At 41.2% G+C, this 15867-nt stretch overlaps 1 protein-coding gene across 24 annotated transcripts in view; it reads left to right on the plus strand.

Annotated features, from left to right (window-relative positions):
• The window catches only part of R3HDM2 (R3H domain containing 2), a 170251-nt gene that overhangs the window by 118435 nt on the left and 35949 nt on the right, over positions 1–15867 (plus strand). For 12 of the 24 annotated variants that reach the window (XM_060412911.1, XM_060412913.1, XM_060412912.1 and 9 more), the window contains 8 exons: positions 4973–5014; positions 7001–7087; positions 7605–7731; positions 8721–8799; positions 9450–9509; positions 10066–10206; positions 10634–10742; positions 13487–13582. In XM_060412911.1, coding sequence (XP_060268894.1) covers positions 4973–5014; positions 7001–7087; positions 7605–7731; positions 8721–8799; positions 9450–9509; positions 10066–10206; positions 10634–10742; positions 13487–13582 — 741 coding nt within the window. Of the gene's footprint in view, positions 1–4972; positions 5015–7000; positions 7088–7604; positions 7732–8720; positions 8800–9449; positions 9510–10065; positions 10207–10633; positions 10743–13486; positions 13583–14027; positions 14100–15867 lie in introns of all 24 variants that reach the window. The other 12 variants (XM_060412906.1, XM_060412918.1, XM_060412920.1 and 9 more) reach the window with 3 other exon arrangements.

The following is a 15867-nucleotide window of genomic DNA, read 5'->3' on the forward strand; positions in this document are numbered from 1 at the left end:
GGATTGAACCCAGGTCTCCCACATTGGAGGCAGACGCTTGAACCTCTGAGCCGCCAGGGAAGCCCTTGTATGCCTTATGGATACTTATTGGTTTAAGAATGTCTTCACCTGTATATCCAGATAGGTTGTGTGGGAGGCTGGGAAGGGAACCTACCTCCCCTCAAGACTCCTTCTGTGGCTGCTAGCGCAGGTTGAGTTGCTGCTGCCATTTTCTGGAGCTCCTGCTCCTTCTACCAAGTCTTCATTCTTGGCCACCCTTGGCCACCCTTCAGAAGCCTTCTCTCTGTACCCGTGTTCCTCTTCAGTAACACGTTTGCTCTTTCTCTTACCTTCCCCTCAAGTCTTAAGTCTCCCCAAGAATCTTACTGATGCTGAGAGTACCTGTTATGAGTTAGAGCTGGATAGTTGCAAATATTGTTCTGGAATATTATGAATTGGAGCTGGAAAGTTTGAGGAAAGGGTACTTTCATTACTTGTGCTGTATGAGACGTATTCTTGGAATCAGCAGTTGGAATTCAGAACATCTTTGGCATGAAAACAGTGCTATGTAAGACAGGTTCTGAGATTCAGTTTAGAATGGGCAAGCCTTGACGTAACAAATACTGAACTCTTAGGTGGGTCCTTTAAAGAACTGAGCTAGGCTTTCTGCCTTTATACTTGTAATCCCCTCTGATTCATCTACTTTATTCATTCTGCTTTAGAAACAGACTATTTATTCATTCTACTTTATTCATTCTAATATTCATTCTGCTTTACAAAGATGGCTATGAAATAATGATCTGATTGTGTTTATTCTCTTCAACCTTTCTGTGTCTCTTCATGCCCTAGGCTAAGTCCCAAATTTGTCAGCATGGCATATTGTGACCTAGCCTCTTGCCTGCTATCCATCCACCTCTGGCATTTTATGCTTCAGCCTAACGGATTCCCTGGTCCCTGTTATAAATTGGAGCTGAAAAGTTTGGAGAAAACATGCTTCTATACATGCTTTCTCTAACTAGAACGCCCTCCTTGGTGTTCTTTCCCTGGCCTTTGCCAGGTCAGTTTAGTCTCATCATTGTATCTCTAAGGCCCAACACAGTTCCTTGCAGCCACTTATTATTTATGAACATGTGAATTTATGAATTCATGCATTGGAGAAGGAAATGGCAACCCACTCCAGGGTTCTTGCCTGGAGAATCCTAGGGACGGGGGAGCCTGGTGGGCTGCCGTCTATGGGGTCACACAGAGTCGGACACAACTGAAGTTACTTAGCAGCAGCAGCAGCAGGTCTTAGTTAGATACTTGCACTCCTATAGCACTTCATAAGTACCTCTGTAATGCATGTAATATCCTATATTGTAATTGTCCATTTGTCTGTCGTCTTCAACAGAATTGAGTACCTTTTTGACAAGGTTTCTGTCTTTTATCTCTGTATCCTCCAGTAGTTAGCATGGGGTCTGATACATACTAGGCCTTCAGTATGTGTTTGACTATTAAATGAAAATTATGCATTCTGAGAAATTCGCAGATTTATACATTTTTGTAGAGATATAAATTGGTATTTATAAAGTTAGAGATACCAAGGGAACACTTCATGCAAAGATGGGCACAATAAAGGACAGAAATGGTGTGGACCTTACAGAAACAGAAGCTATTAAGAAGAGGTGGAAGAATACACAGAAGAACTGTACAAAAAAGATCTTCATGACCCAGATAATCACAGTGGTGTGATCACTAACCTAGAGCCAGACATCCTGGAATGTGAAGTCAAGTGGGGTTTAGGAAGCATCACTATAAACAAAGATAGTGAAGGTTTTGGAATTCCAGTTGAACTATTTCAAATCCTAAAAGATGATGCTGTTAAAGTGCTGCACTCAGTATGCCAGCAAATCTGGAAGACTCAGCAGTGGCCACAGGACTGGAAAAGGTCAGTTTTCGTTCCAGTCATAAAGAAAGGCAATGCCAAAGAATGTTCAAATTACCACATGGTTACACTCATTTCACAAGCCAGCAAAGTAATGCTTAAAATCCTCCAAGCCAGGTTTCAGCAGTACGGGAACCGTGAACTTCCAGATGTTCAGGCTGGATTTAGAAAAGGCAGAGGAACCAGAGATCAAATTGCCAACATCCGCTGGATCATGGAAAAAGCAAGAGAGTTCCAGAAAAACATCTACTTCTGCTTTATTGATTATACTAAAGCCTTTGACTGTGTGGATCACAATAAACTGGAAAATTCTTGAAGAGATGGGAATACCAGACCACCTGACGTGCCTCCTGAGAAATCTGTATGCAAGTCAAGAAGCAACAGTTAGAACCAAACATGGAACAATAGACTGGTTACAAATTGGGAAAGGAGTATGCCAAGACTGTATATTGTCACCCTGCTTATTTAACTTATATGCAGAGTACATCATGAGAAATGACAGGCTGGATGAAGCACAAGCTGGAATCAAGACTGCCAGGAGAAATATCAATAACCTCATATATGCAGATAATACCACCCTTATGGCAAAAAGTGAACAGGAACTAAAGAGCCTCTTGATGAAGGTGAAAGAGGAGAGTGAAAAAGCTGGCTTAAAACTCAGCATTCAGAAAACTAAGATCATGGCATCTGGTCCCATCACTTCATGGCAAATAGATGGAGAAACAATGGAAACAGTGACAGATTTTATCTTCTTGGGCTCCAAAATCACTGCAGATGGTGACTGCAGCCATGAAATTAAAAGACACTTGCTCCTTGGAAGAAAAGCTATGACCAACCTAGACAGCATATTAAAAAGCAGAGACATTACTTTGCTAACAAAGGTCTGTCTAGTCAAAGCTATGGTTTTTCCAGTAGTCATGTATGGATATGAGAGTTGGACTATAAAGAAAACTGAGCCGAAGAATTGATGCTTTTGAAGTGTGGTGTTGGAGAAGACTCTTGAGAGTCCCCTGGACTGCAAGGAGATCCAACCAGTCCATCGTAAAGGAAATCAGTCCTGAATATTCATTGGAAGGACTGAAGCTGAAACTCCAGTACTTTGGCCACCTAATGCAAAGAACTAACTCATTTGAAAAGACCCTGATGCTGGAAAAGATTGAAGGCAGGAAGAGGAGGGGACAGCAGAGAATGAGATGGTTGTACGGCATCACCAACGTGATAGACATGAATTTGAGCAAGCTCCAAAAGTTGGTGATGGACAGGGAAGCCTGGCGTGCTGCAGTCCATGGTGTCACAGAGATGGATATGACTGAGCAACTGAACTGACTGAAATTGGTATAACTTCTCTGAAGGGCAATTTAGCAATACTTAATAAAAATTTTAAATGGATTGTATAGTATTTGCAGGTATACTCAATGATATAGTCATTGAAGCATTGTTTATACTAACAAACATGAGAAGCATCCTAAATGGTACAGTTTGTGTATGGCCGCACAAAGGAATACCATGTAGCCATTAAGAAAAACAGTATCTCTTCTGTGGAGGTAGGTCCTTGAAGAGAAGTTTAAAAGTAAGGGTTAGGACAGTGTTTACAATATCCTTTTTTTTTTTAAGTGTGTGTACACATGTACAATAAACTTACAGATTCATAAAAGATCTCTGGAAAGATTATAAGAAATTCAGTACTAGTTGATCCTTTAGGAGGGATCCGGGTAGCTGGGGAACACATGTAAGAGGAGACTTACTGTTCTGTTTTGTGCCATGTGTATATTCTTACTCATTTGAAAAAATAGCGACAAATACTGCTTCATATCGCTGGACTATTCTCTTACTGTAACAGACCTTGCCACTGACCAGATTCACCGTCATTTCTTCCTCTTTCCATCCTCCTTTCCAGTTCTCCATTTTGCATTGTAGCAGTGTTATTTGGTAACTAGTGAAGAGGACAAAGCAAAGAGAAAGCCTCACCTACCCAGAACCATGCTGGCACTCTGCCTCCATCTTGTTTCCCCTCCTCCACCCACCAGCCTCAGTTTTCTCCACACCCCAGTGACAGTTCCATTCCAAACATCTTAGAAGCTCTGAGTATCATGCATAACCCTGCTGCTGCTGCTGCTGCTAAGTCGCTTCAGTCGTGTTCGACCCTTATCGACCCCATGGACTACCAGGCTCCTCCGTCCATGGGATTTTCCAGGCGAGAGTACTGGAATGGGTTGCCATTGCCTTCTCCATGCATAACACTACCCAACCTCTTCTCCAGAGTCCCCATTTTGACTTCTCAGCTATTCAGAAACCTCATAAATTAATTAGTCATTTTTCCCTTCATCCCACCTCAGGCCCTCATTCATCTTCCTCAGCTTCTATCCTCCTCCTTACTCACTCTCCTTACTTCCCTTTGCTCTGGAGGCCTTGTCCACATCTTCCATGATCCTTTCTTTTTATCCTGTCCCATCTTATATCCCTGACCCAAACAGGCTATAAGAGCCAACAACCAGGAGCTTAGCACTGGGAGGATTCTCATATTCCAGGAAGTAGGCAGTTGCCAAGAAGAGCCTTCATTCCATTTCTGCAGCCATAGGAACAGGTCTTTCGAGTATCTGAAGTAAGAACTCTAGATGTGTTGTCCTACAAAGATAGTATTTTAAGTGATGCTTAGGGGCCATATTTCACATTCATTACAGGCTAAATAGGCTTCTGTTAGCAAAGTTTGGGAAAGAAACACTCGGCATGCTATGGTAGTAATATTTCTGGAACCATCCTAATCAGGAGAGGATTCCCTGGTTTATTCAAAAGTAATTTTTATCAATCTATGAACTAGGCCAACCAGTCAGTCTCTTTCTGTTTTTTATCTTCATGGTGAGTGATTTGTCTGTAGGTGGCCTGTGGTCCCCTCCATGTCACAGTTGCTAGAGTTGTAGCTTGGGGGACAACCACGACAACAGGGTCTCATCATAGTTTGGCTGTTACAGTGGTTTTAAAGTTAGTGCTTTTTCTCTGTAAATTTGTATTGCTTTTAACTTAAGTGTTTATTTCCTCTACCTTTAATATTTTCTAATCCCCTTCTAACAGAGGCGGACATCCAACCATGGTCATGCCAGGAAAAGAGCCAAGGTGAGAGCCCTTCCTCTGTAACTTCTAGTGTTATTAGTAGCACATTGTACCAATGGACTTAACACTAATATCTAGTGTATTTAGGTTATATATATGTAAAGTTTTTTGCCTGTACTTTGTACCCTAATTGTGAACATGCATACACATACACACAATCACAAACATGCATTGCAAATATACATATGTCCTGTTGGAATGTCTGGCTTTATTTTTCTGTTATCTTTAGTCTATTTCAGTTACCTGAAAGGATACCCAGCCAAAGCCTCCCACAAACAAAGCCTGAGCAGATTGATACTGGTTCTGTTGTAATGTTAGTTTCTCTGCTCATCTCTGGCTCTCTTATTTTTCCCCCAACAGTTTTGGGGATTTTTGCCATGAGAATTTTCTGTAAAATAAATCCTCCCTCATTAGTAAAATGGTTCAACATTTTTGGACGTCCTAAAAATAGAGGCTTTGTTTTGTTTTGGTTTGGTTCACCTTTTAGTTTGGTTCAGGGAGGAGGATTTTGTTTTTAATCATTGTATGATAAAATTAGCACATCACAGATTATTTTAAGCAGTATTATCAGGGACTAAGCAGTATTATAGGTGTTAGTGTGTGATAGCTTTTTAATTTTAATTAGGGAACAGTAAAATATTAAACTTGTCCTACATTGGGAAGAATTGTCAACAGAAGTAGTAATTAAGGGTGTCCACCCTTTTCCCCTAGAAAAATAATGGTAGAATTTGGGAGTGTCCCAGCTTGGGTTTGAAGAAGACTATGATGTTTGATAAATTGGTTCTGTGGACGCCTTCCATGGCCTAATCCACAAGTAATGGACTTGACAGTAAAAAGGGTGTTCAGGATTTCCCTGGCGGTCCAGTGGCTAATTCTCTACACTTCAATGCAGGAGGTAAAGCTTCGATACCGGGTCAGGGAACTAGGATCCTGTATGCTGCGTGGCACACCTCATAAAGGGGGGAAAAAAGCAAACCAGAGGGTATTTTCTGCTATTTCACTTCCTCCAAACTTTTGAAATAAGACAGAAAAGTTTAAAAAGTTACTATTGTTATTGTCTCCATTTTACAGAGGAGAAAACTTCGGCTTAATAGAGTTTGAGTGAGACTGACAAAGGACATTTATTAGTAAGTGGCAAAACTAGGCTTAAAGAACTCTCAAATGTTTATAGGTAGATTTTTAATGAGTCACTGTAATTTTTGACTTTGGCGATCCCTGGAAGAGCAGTGATTTATAAGGTGAATTTCAGATTTTGGGGGGATTCTCCAGGTAGCATAGATAAACCAAATAGTTTAGTTCTTTATTACACTGAACCCCAAGTGTTAGAAGGTTTTCTTTCTCTTTACTTTTTTCTTAGACACTTTTCCCATTACATTGCCACCTCAGGTTTAGAGTCATTTAGCATTTGTTGTCCACTGTATGCTAAACACTATTTATGGTACATATGTTTACGTATTTTATATAATTCTCACAAGAACTTAGGCATTTCTATCCCATTTTCATTGTGAGGAAAAAAAGAGGATCCAGAGAGATCAAGTGGTTTGCCGAAGGTCTCATATCTCATCGTTTGAACCGGAAGTTGAAGCTAGGACTTCTGCCTCTTAAATCTAGTCTTTCTACTAAGTTTTGCTGCTGTGTATTCTCAGTTAACTTCCAAGTCTAATGTTGGAGCACTGAGCTAGAGAGAGAGGAGAGCTAAACAAAGTGGCTTGCCTATCATCTAGCCAAAAGTAGTTGTTTCGTTGTTATATATCTACTGCTGTAAGCAAGAGAATTACCTTTCAAGTGGATCAGGAATGGATGAGAAGGACCTGTTTGAAGAAGGAAAAAAAAAATGTCTTTAATGGAAGCAGCAACTAACAGAACCAAAGAGGATGTCCTTTATTCAGTGGAAAGATTTCCAAATGTTCCCCAAGGGAATATGTATGTATGTGTGTGTGTGTATATATATTTATATATATATTTATATATATATTTTTTTTCCCCCAGTCTAATTCCAAGCTGAAATTGGTGCGCAGCCTTGCAGTGTGTGAGGAATCCTCTGCTCCATTTGTTGACGGGCCACTAGAAACCCAGGTAGGTCCTTAATGAGTACATATAGCTTTTGAGTTTGGCAGTTGTTTGCTGAACAGTGGTGTCACAACCATGGCATCAACATTAGGCTTGGAAATTGGGGTAGAAAAAGCTTCAAAACAAGTTGTTGCAATAAAGTGGCATGAATGAGAGCATGAAGTATAGGTCTTCACACCTGGACCACCCAGGATGATGCAGACAAGGAGATTCCAGGGCTGGATCATGTTTTCCCAACCACACCTGTCCCTCTGGTGGTTAGAACCATTTCCATGCTAATTCTTATGCCAGAAACAGCCAGCATAACTTGAGCTCTCCAAAGAGTAGGCTGTGATTATTGGCGGAAAGGACTTGGCCTCTACCTTGTTGGTAGAACAAAAGCTAAAACAATTTAATTAAAATATTCTCTTTTTTAAATACAATGCTGTCACCCTAAGATTTGCCTTCTTTTAGATTTTAAAGGAGCTGCAGGAGAGTTAATTGTTTTCCCTTTTGATTATATTTCTCTTTCTCCTTGTCCAAGGATATAATTCAATTGCACATCAGCTGCCCCTCTGACAAGGAGGAAGAAAAGTCCACAAAGGATGTCTCTGAAAAGGAAGACAAGGACAAAAACAAAGAAAAGGTCCCCAGGAGGATGCTGTCTAGAGGTGAAGACTTTACCCCTCTCATCTGTTCTAGGGCCTGGCTCTTCGGTACCCTTCCCTTCCACCTCCCCACTGGCCTTATCGGCCCAGCAGTGTACGGTGTCCTGCTGACTTCGTTGTTTGGGGAGTTGCCTAACTAGGTTACTTGCTTTGCTGCTTTATCCAGCTCTGCCTTAGGGCTGACAGAGAGCTACTCTGTTAACATTGGGCTACCGATAGCAGGAGGACATTGTAGTCAATTCTGATTTTATTCTTACTTTTGGAATAAATAGTGATGGATTACCACTGGTAGCAGATTCAGTACCATTTGTAGTTTGGAGATGCTCAGAGTGATTTTTTTTAATAATTAAATTTACATGTAATTATTAAGCTCTCTTTGGTTTTAAATTCCTGGGCTGGTAGCAAAAAGACATGGTCCACAGAAATGGAGGGAATTCCCTGGCAGTCTAATCATTAAGACTCAACTCTTTCACTGCCGTGGGCCCAGGTTCGATCCCTGGTCAAGGAATTAAGATCCCACAAGCCATGTGGTATAGCCAAAAACAAATTTTTTTAATGATAGTTAAGAGGGAAAAGGCAGTCGTAGTGTTAAAATTTTATAAGCAAATATAAACATATAAATAATCACCATTTGAATATATTTGCTGAGGTTCTGGAAAATTCAGCCCCATCAGACCTTAGAATTTATTTTCTTTAACTAGAATAAAACCTTTGTTTTGGTCTGGCCTTTTGGTAAATACTTACTGATGGCAAGGTGACTATTCAGTGTAATATGAATAAAACACTGTGACCCAGATTCCACCTTCTGTCATTACGGGAAATTTTGAGAGGCTGGTAAATCAAGGTTACTCTCATTTTAAGCTAAAACTCCTGAAGTTTGATTCTACTTTTCCTCTTATGTCTCCTGATCAGATTATAGGCTTCTGCTTGGGGTTAAATATCATACAAAGCAGTTTCATTTATTTCAAATTTATTTCATTGTGGTATTCTAGACTCCAGCCAAGAATATACGGACTCCACTGGAATAGACCTACATGAATTTCTTGTAAATACACTGAAAAAGAACCCAAGGTAATAGCATGATTTGATGGAAGGGGGAAAGGGGCTGGGATCAGCAGAATACCCAAGAAGCCAAGTAGCTTCTCCAAATTTTTCTATTATTATTAGAATCTGGGATGCCCATTTCCCCTACACCCCCCACCACCATTTTTCTCCAAAGTAGTTTTATATCTGTGGACGGATTCAGAATACCCTTATATTGAGATTTCTGCTTTCAGAAGAGTTGAGAAAAATTCTGTGGAAGAATGGAGACAAAGAAATATCGAGGCTTAAGAATACAATTAAAAAGTACAGAAGAAAAAAGAATTGATTTGTAACAAAGCTAAATCATACTTGTTTACAAATTCTATAAATAACCAGATGGAGTATAGAATTACGATTAGTATAAGTATGAAGTATGTGTTTGTATGACTATGACTGCCAACAGAATTAGGTTTCTGATAAGGGAAACAGAGGACATGATTAGGAGGCTTGATTTTTTTAAAGTAACGTAAGACAGGGTAGTGAGGTTGGCAGCCTTTGCATTTTTGATCCACTCTTAGAGTTTGGATTTATTCCTCCCTTAAGCTTCTATAGTGAGCAGGTTGTGTTTTCAATCTTTGTGTCAGTGTCTATGGGAGGGCTGCCTTTTGTTTTGTTTTGTTTTAATCTTTTTTAAACAGGGACAGAATGATGCTGCTAAAATTAGAACAGGAGATTCTGGACTTTATTAATGACAACAAGTAAGTTACTTGAATGAAATACACCTTAGAGGTGGGAGGGGGTACTGGAAAGAAACTTAGGTAAAATTTAAGGATATCCCTCTTTTATCGTTCCCTTAAAGTCTGAATTTTGAAGTAATAACTCACTAGGAACCAGGAAGAGTTGGGAAGACATAATCACAGTGAATCAAAATGTATATGTGTGGAAACTAAATCAGGTTTTTAAATTATCACTTAGACTTGAGTTGAAAAATATTTATATCTTTTCAGCAGCTAGCCCTTTGTCCCATATTTCACTATTCTTAAGTTTCTCCCTTTTTTCTTTGTAGAATATCATCCAGGTGGGTGAGACCTAGGGCTTTTTGTCTAAGGAGCAGTCTTAATGAAGATAGTGGGTCAGAGGGATCTACACAATACTGTAGATAAAGCTGAGAGAACTTGTTTGGTTACCATTGAGTAAATATCTATCTTCCTTATAATAATGTCTCGTAGGAATTTCTCCACTTTCAACAAAGAAAAATTACAATTGGCTATTATTTGTTCTTATTTCACTTTTCCCCCCTGGGTTTCCCTGCAGCAACCAGTTCAAGAAGTTCCCTCAGATGACCTCATATCACCGGATGCTATTACACCGGGTAGCTGCCTATTTTGGGATGGACCACAATGTAGATCAAACTGGAAAAGCTGTCATCATCAACAAAACCAGTAACACAAGAATGTAAGGGAGGAAACCACAGATTGGGAAGACTTTCCTAGGATAGCTCTGGGGTGGGAGAGGAAGATGCAGGATTTCTCTTTCTGGAGAGGGAACAGTGGAGGGAGTGGGTAGGTTATGTTATCAATTTCTACTCTTTTTGAAGCCGTGGAGATGGATTCTAGAGGCATTGGCATTTTGTGAAGACTGGCCCCTGGCTCTCTTCACCTTTAGTGATAGGATAGGAATAACTGTGGAAGAAGGTAAGTTATAGATGTATAAAGAACAGTCCTTGAGGATTTCGTTAAAACTTTCACACGACTTTCGGAATGGCTGACTTCAGAGATCTCCTGGGTGGGAGTTGTGGAATTTAAGAGAACTGTATAGAAGGTCTGCTTCCTAACAGAAGAGTCTTTCTTCCCTTCCTTCCACATTTCTCTCCCAATCCCAGCCCTGAACAGAGATTCTCAGAACATATAAAGGATGAGAAGAATACAGAATTTCAACAGAGATTCATTCTTAAGAGAGATGATGCCAGTATGGACCGAGATGATAACCAGGTGAAGACTGGAAAGGGTTGGGTCTATACAGAGAGATTGCAGTAAGAGAAACTGGGAGGGGAGAAGAGTTTTTGTGGGTTGGAGAAAACTCAAAATATCTTAGTATGGAAGGAAACTCTTGAGCTACACTGAGTTGGCTTTAGCTTAATGTTGAGGATTAAGTATACTTGTTGAGCTAAATGCCACCCTCTTAGCCCCAGAGTGACATGGTGCTGAGGTTTGCTGGGTTTTCTCATTTGGCCTGGAACTCCCTGGTTCTGCCACTGACTTCTAACTCCACTTCATTTTGGGACAAAGCAAGGTCCCTCCCTGCTTCAACCTTGATTCAACTGATGGCTCCATTCTTTTTTCCTTTAATAGTTAGGAATTTCTTTGGGAACAACCCAAAGCTACTTTTATCCCACTTGCACTCTTCCTGTCTCAGAGCTAGCCTTGAACTGGGAAAATTGTTATCTGAATTACCCACTTGTAAAGGTGTTTCTGATCCCGTTCTGCAAACCCTTTATTCTTTTCCCAACTCCTTCCAGCAAGGTGAGTGAGTCAGTTTGGCTTTTGATGCTTGAAACCTCAGGCTCCCCATTTTGATCCACTCCTGTGGGAATGAGAAGTGAAGAGTCTGCCCTATCCCTTCATTTATGGGCCTGGCTTTTGCCCTGACTTCTAGCGCATCCTTCAGATAGTGATTATTTGGAGTTAGTTTCCTAGCTTCATACGGGGTTAAGATCCAGCCTGCTTCTGCTTGGCCTCCAAAGGAGGTTAGGTAGAGAACCAGGATTACAGTTTAAATAATATGGTGGGGTAAAGCCAATAAAATTAGTCTTGCTAATTCATGATAACTCTAGTAATATCTTACCTGTAGAGTCAAAATTAGTTTCCTCTCAATATTGTCTGGTCCTGAGACCAGGACTTTTCCTGCTTGCTACTTGAGTATCTGAGGGAGTCCTTTTGAGAAAAGTGCCGTTATCTATTGTGGACAAACATGCTGGGTCTGATTGAAAACAATGAAACATACAAAAGATAAATAAAATTTAAAAACAAGAAAGAGCCTTTCCATCCTGATGCCCTTCTCTCCATTTTCCCAAAACCCCTTTTCTGTGGATCAGGAATTATTCAGGCCTAGAGGCACATTGGGGTGGGATGGAATCTCTCCCTACTGTGAACTTTTCATCTCTCGGCTTCAGGCTTGATCCATAATAGCGTAGGCTCTATGTACTTTCTGTCTGTGATATTAATAATAAACACAGTAATTGCTATTACATTGAGTGTTTTCCCTCTGCTAGCCTCTGTTCTAAATACATTATATTCATTATCTCATTTAATCCTCTCCACAACCCAGTCTAGATGGGGATTATTAGCCTCGTTTTAAATATAAGTAAACTGAGCTAGGAAATGTTAAGTTAGTTGCCAGTGACATTACTTGGAGGTAGCAGAGCTGAGATTCTGCCTGACCTCAAAGCCCATTATGCTCTATCTGTTCTGCCACTGGTTAACCAGTGCTAGGGGCTAAGGACAATATAGCACTTGAGGTCCTATATCTTCTTGGCATGGGATTGGTAAAAAGGACATTTAGTAGAATCTAGGTTCTTTAGGCTAGCGAGAGCTACATCTAGTCAAAAGTTGATACTCCTGAAATTATGCTTACTTCTGGCAATTGGTGAAGACCAGGAAGATCAGCCTAGACCAGTGGTCTCCTTGGTTGCTTCATCTGAAACTTTAAAAGCCTCTGGATTGAAGGTCAGAATCTTTGATAACCTGATGACATGCATTTGATGACTTACCTCCCTCAGAACACTTTGCCTTCAAGAGCAGTATGGAAAAAGGACATTCTGTAACATCCTACCCAGGACAGTGCTCACAACTCCCAGGCTAAGAGGGGTAGAGATGGTGGTGGAGAGTGGGGGGTAGGCTCGCAGATGTGGCGGTCTGCCCAGCCGTCCCCTCTGGTCTCCTGGCCGCGCTTTTCTGAGAGCGCAGGGCTCTCTGTCCTCTGCTCTGTCACTGAGCTTCTCGCTTTCCTCGCAACACTCGTTTGTCTGTCCCTTCCCTGTCCATCTTTCTTTCTGTTCTCCTTTTCCTTCTCTTTTCTTCTTCATGTTGCTGTGTTCTCTTTCTACCGTGTATTTCTGTAAGCTCTCACCCTTTCCCTCCCTCTAGTAGCTGTAGTTAAGATGAGAAAAAATGCTTAAGCTCTGAGTTTAGCTTCGCCCTTGGGCTTTCACTTGCAAGGCCCTCTTTGCTGAGCTCTGTGTGACTTGGATCTACAGGCCATGGCATCAGTGACTAAAGGGATAAGGTCAGGTGCTAGTTCTGTAAAAACTTCTAAATTTAGCTCTGGTAAATAAATGCCTGTCTCTTCTCCTTTTCTGGCTTCCTCCTATCCCTTGCTTTCCCTCCAAAGCAATGCTGTTTATTCCATGGGCTATTCTCTTCATCCTTACAGACTGGAGAGTACCCTACTACATAAGGAAGCAACCTAATCCTTATCAAAAGTTACTGTTCTTGATACTCTGGTTGGGGTGGGTGGGAAGCTGGTGAGGCCCCAACCATCCAGAAAACCTGATCTCCCAAACTGCATGGTCAGATGTACCCAGTGAAACCTGTCCAACACTGGAAATTTTATTTCTTTTTTTTTCCATTTTTTTGATGGCAACTATAAACTCTCCCGGTTTCTCTTCCTTGCTGGTGTGCAGTGAGCTTGCAGTACGAGGAGAACTTAACTAGCTTAATTCTGCTCATCGATCTAGATCAGAGTTCCATTGCAGGATGGAAGGAGGAGCAAGTCAATAGAAGAGAGAGAGGAGGAATATCAAAGGGTCCGAGAGAGAATATTTGCCCGAGAGGTAAGTGTAGCTTCTGAGAGTTGTCAGCCCCTAGCTTTTAGCTCTTAATCTTTGGAACTGTGAATGGAATGAACCCGCCATATATGTTTTGTTGTTTTTTTCTGATTTTGTTTTTAACCAACATCAGCCAGCCCCATATTTGATCTCTAAAATTAAATGTAGCTTATTAGAAAGCTGCAGATTTTTATTCGTATTATTGTTAATGCATATGGCCTATAAAGAGAACAAATGGAGTGGCTGAATTTGGTAGATTTGATTAGACTGAAAATAGAAATGGTTTTGGCAGGGCTTATAGAAGGGCCCTGGATCTTGCCTGTCAAACCCTCCTCCCGCTTACCCTCTTTCACTTCCACTATCTATTTTAGGCGTCTTTGCTTTTAAGTGGAAGACTTAGTGTCCACACAGCCTATATACATTCATCTTGTTTGGTCTGGCTCATTTTTAGGCTATGTTGGTGATTATCAGAGCACAGATGTGGCATCCATTCTCTGAGCTCCACATTCCACACGCACAGAGGGTACGGTACACTCACTATTCCGTGCAGTCTTGACCTGAATAGGAAGTCTCTTTCTTCCTATATTTCTTACCTTGTTTCTTAGAATAGGCCTGCTCCATGGGCCAAAAGGCAACATGAGTTGTTATGGGCAGCTTTATTCTTAAGAACTGTTGGCCATATCAGATATACTTGGTATCCCTGTGTCTGGTGGCCTTTGCCTGCCAGACTGAACAGAAGTATAGGAGGATTTCAGGAAGGGCAAGAGAGAAACAAATCTCCAGAAAATATATGATCCAGATAGTAGCACCATCTTACAGTCAAATTAGCCAACGAAGAAGAGCCAGCCTCCCTTTGTCATCAAAAGATGGCCAATTCTAATCAATACTTAGATGCACACTGCTCCCCTCCCACTTGCTCACTCTCCCTCATCAAGACAAAAACAAAAACAAAAACATATCTTCTCATCATCACCTAGCTCAGAAAAATATTGTCTCTAACTTATAAAAAACCAAACTCCTCTGTGAACTTGTTCCATTGTCTTGGAAGACACAGTTGTTCAGGGAGCCTCACTGTGGTCAGATACACAGCAAATCTTCTGGCCTAAAGTCTGAGGAGAAGGACTCTTCTTATGTTATGTAGCTTTCCATTCTGAGTCAGAAAAACCCATCCTCCCAATTATCCAGCTGTGGCCCAGAGACAGTTTTTCTAACTTTATCTGAAAATCAGTTGAGTGGAATGCTAGGAGAGTGGTCATTTGTACATGGCTACAGCTGGTGAGGACCCTAAATTGTGGACAGGGCAGAATGGTGGAAGTTAATAGCAAACATTCATGTAGTGCTTATTATCTTTCAGACCCTGTCCTTAACACTTTGCACACAAAAATTTATTTTATCTTCACACTAGGCCTGTGTGATAGGTTACATTATCTACCTCATTTTAGAAATGAGGGACTGAGGCATGAAGAGGTTAAGTAACCTATGATCACGCCACTATTTAGTGAAAGAGCCGATATTTGAATTCAGGCAGTCCTTGGCTCCAGAGTCAACGCTCTTAACCCCTTAAGTAAACCACCTCTCAATAGCTTGCTCTGCTCTGGGCTTTTTAAATTAAGAAGTTCCTGTGACAGCATAGCTACCTGTGATGTGCTCCTCTGCTTCACCGACACATGGAAAATGACCGTTCCACCATGCCAGCCATTAGCAAAGCCATTCTGAAAGCACAGGTAACTTTTCATAGGACATTAGGGCTTATTATGTACAACACTGGACTGTATCTATACTACCATAACAAGGGAAGCTCTTCTCTCCTTTTTCTCTGATATTTAGTCTCTCAAGCCTCTACTAATATGTGTACTCTTTGTTAAATCCTTATGGATTTATCAGTTTCGTTTTAGCACTTCCTAACTCTTGCTGTGGTAGAGGCATCAGGAATCTCAAAAGGTCTAAGCAGGGGGAAGTGGCCAAAGCCTACTATATGCCAGAGATTCCCATGTGGAGAGGAAAAAACCTGGCCAATCAAAGGCAACTGATTAAGGGTGGAGTTGTGGGTTGCCGAAGAGGGGAGGAAGAGGCAGTCCAAAAAGAAAGGGAAGTGGCAAGAAGGGTGTTTGGATGGAAATGCTGCTGCTACAGCCTTCTCTGGAGCTGAGCTGTGTTTGGGAAAGCTGCCCCACTCAGGCTCTCCTCCGCACGAAGGCCCCTGTGCTCAGCAGCTGGACACTCTCTGTACCTTTTTCTAAGGCTTGGGAGTCCACCATAATGCTCACTTCACTCAGCTCAGTGGCTTTGTC

The sequence above is a fragment of the Ovis aries genome, chromosome 3, assembly GCF_016772045.2.
Source record: "Ovis aries strain OAR_USU_Benz2616 breed Rambouillet chromosome 3, ARS-UI_Ramb_v3.0, whole genome shotgun sequence".
NCBI classification, from domain to species: Eukaryota; Metazoa; Chordata; class Mammalia; order Artiodactyla; family Bovidae; genus Ovis; species Ovis aries.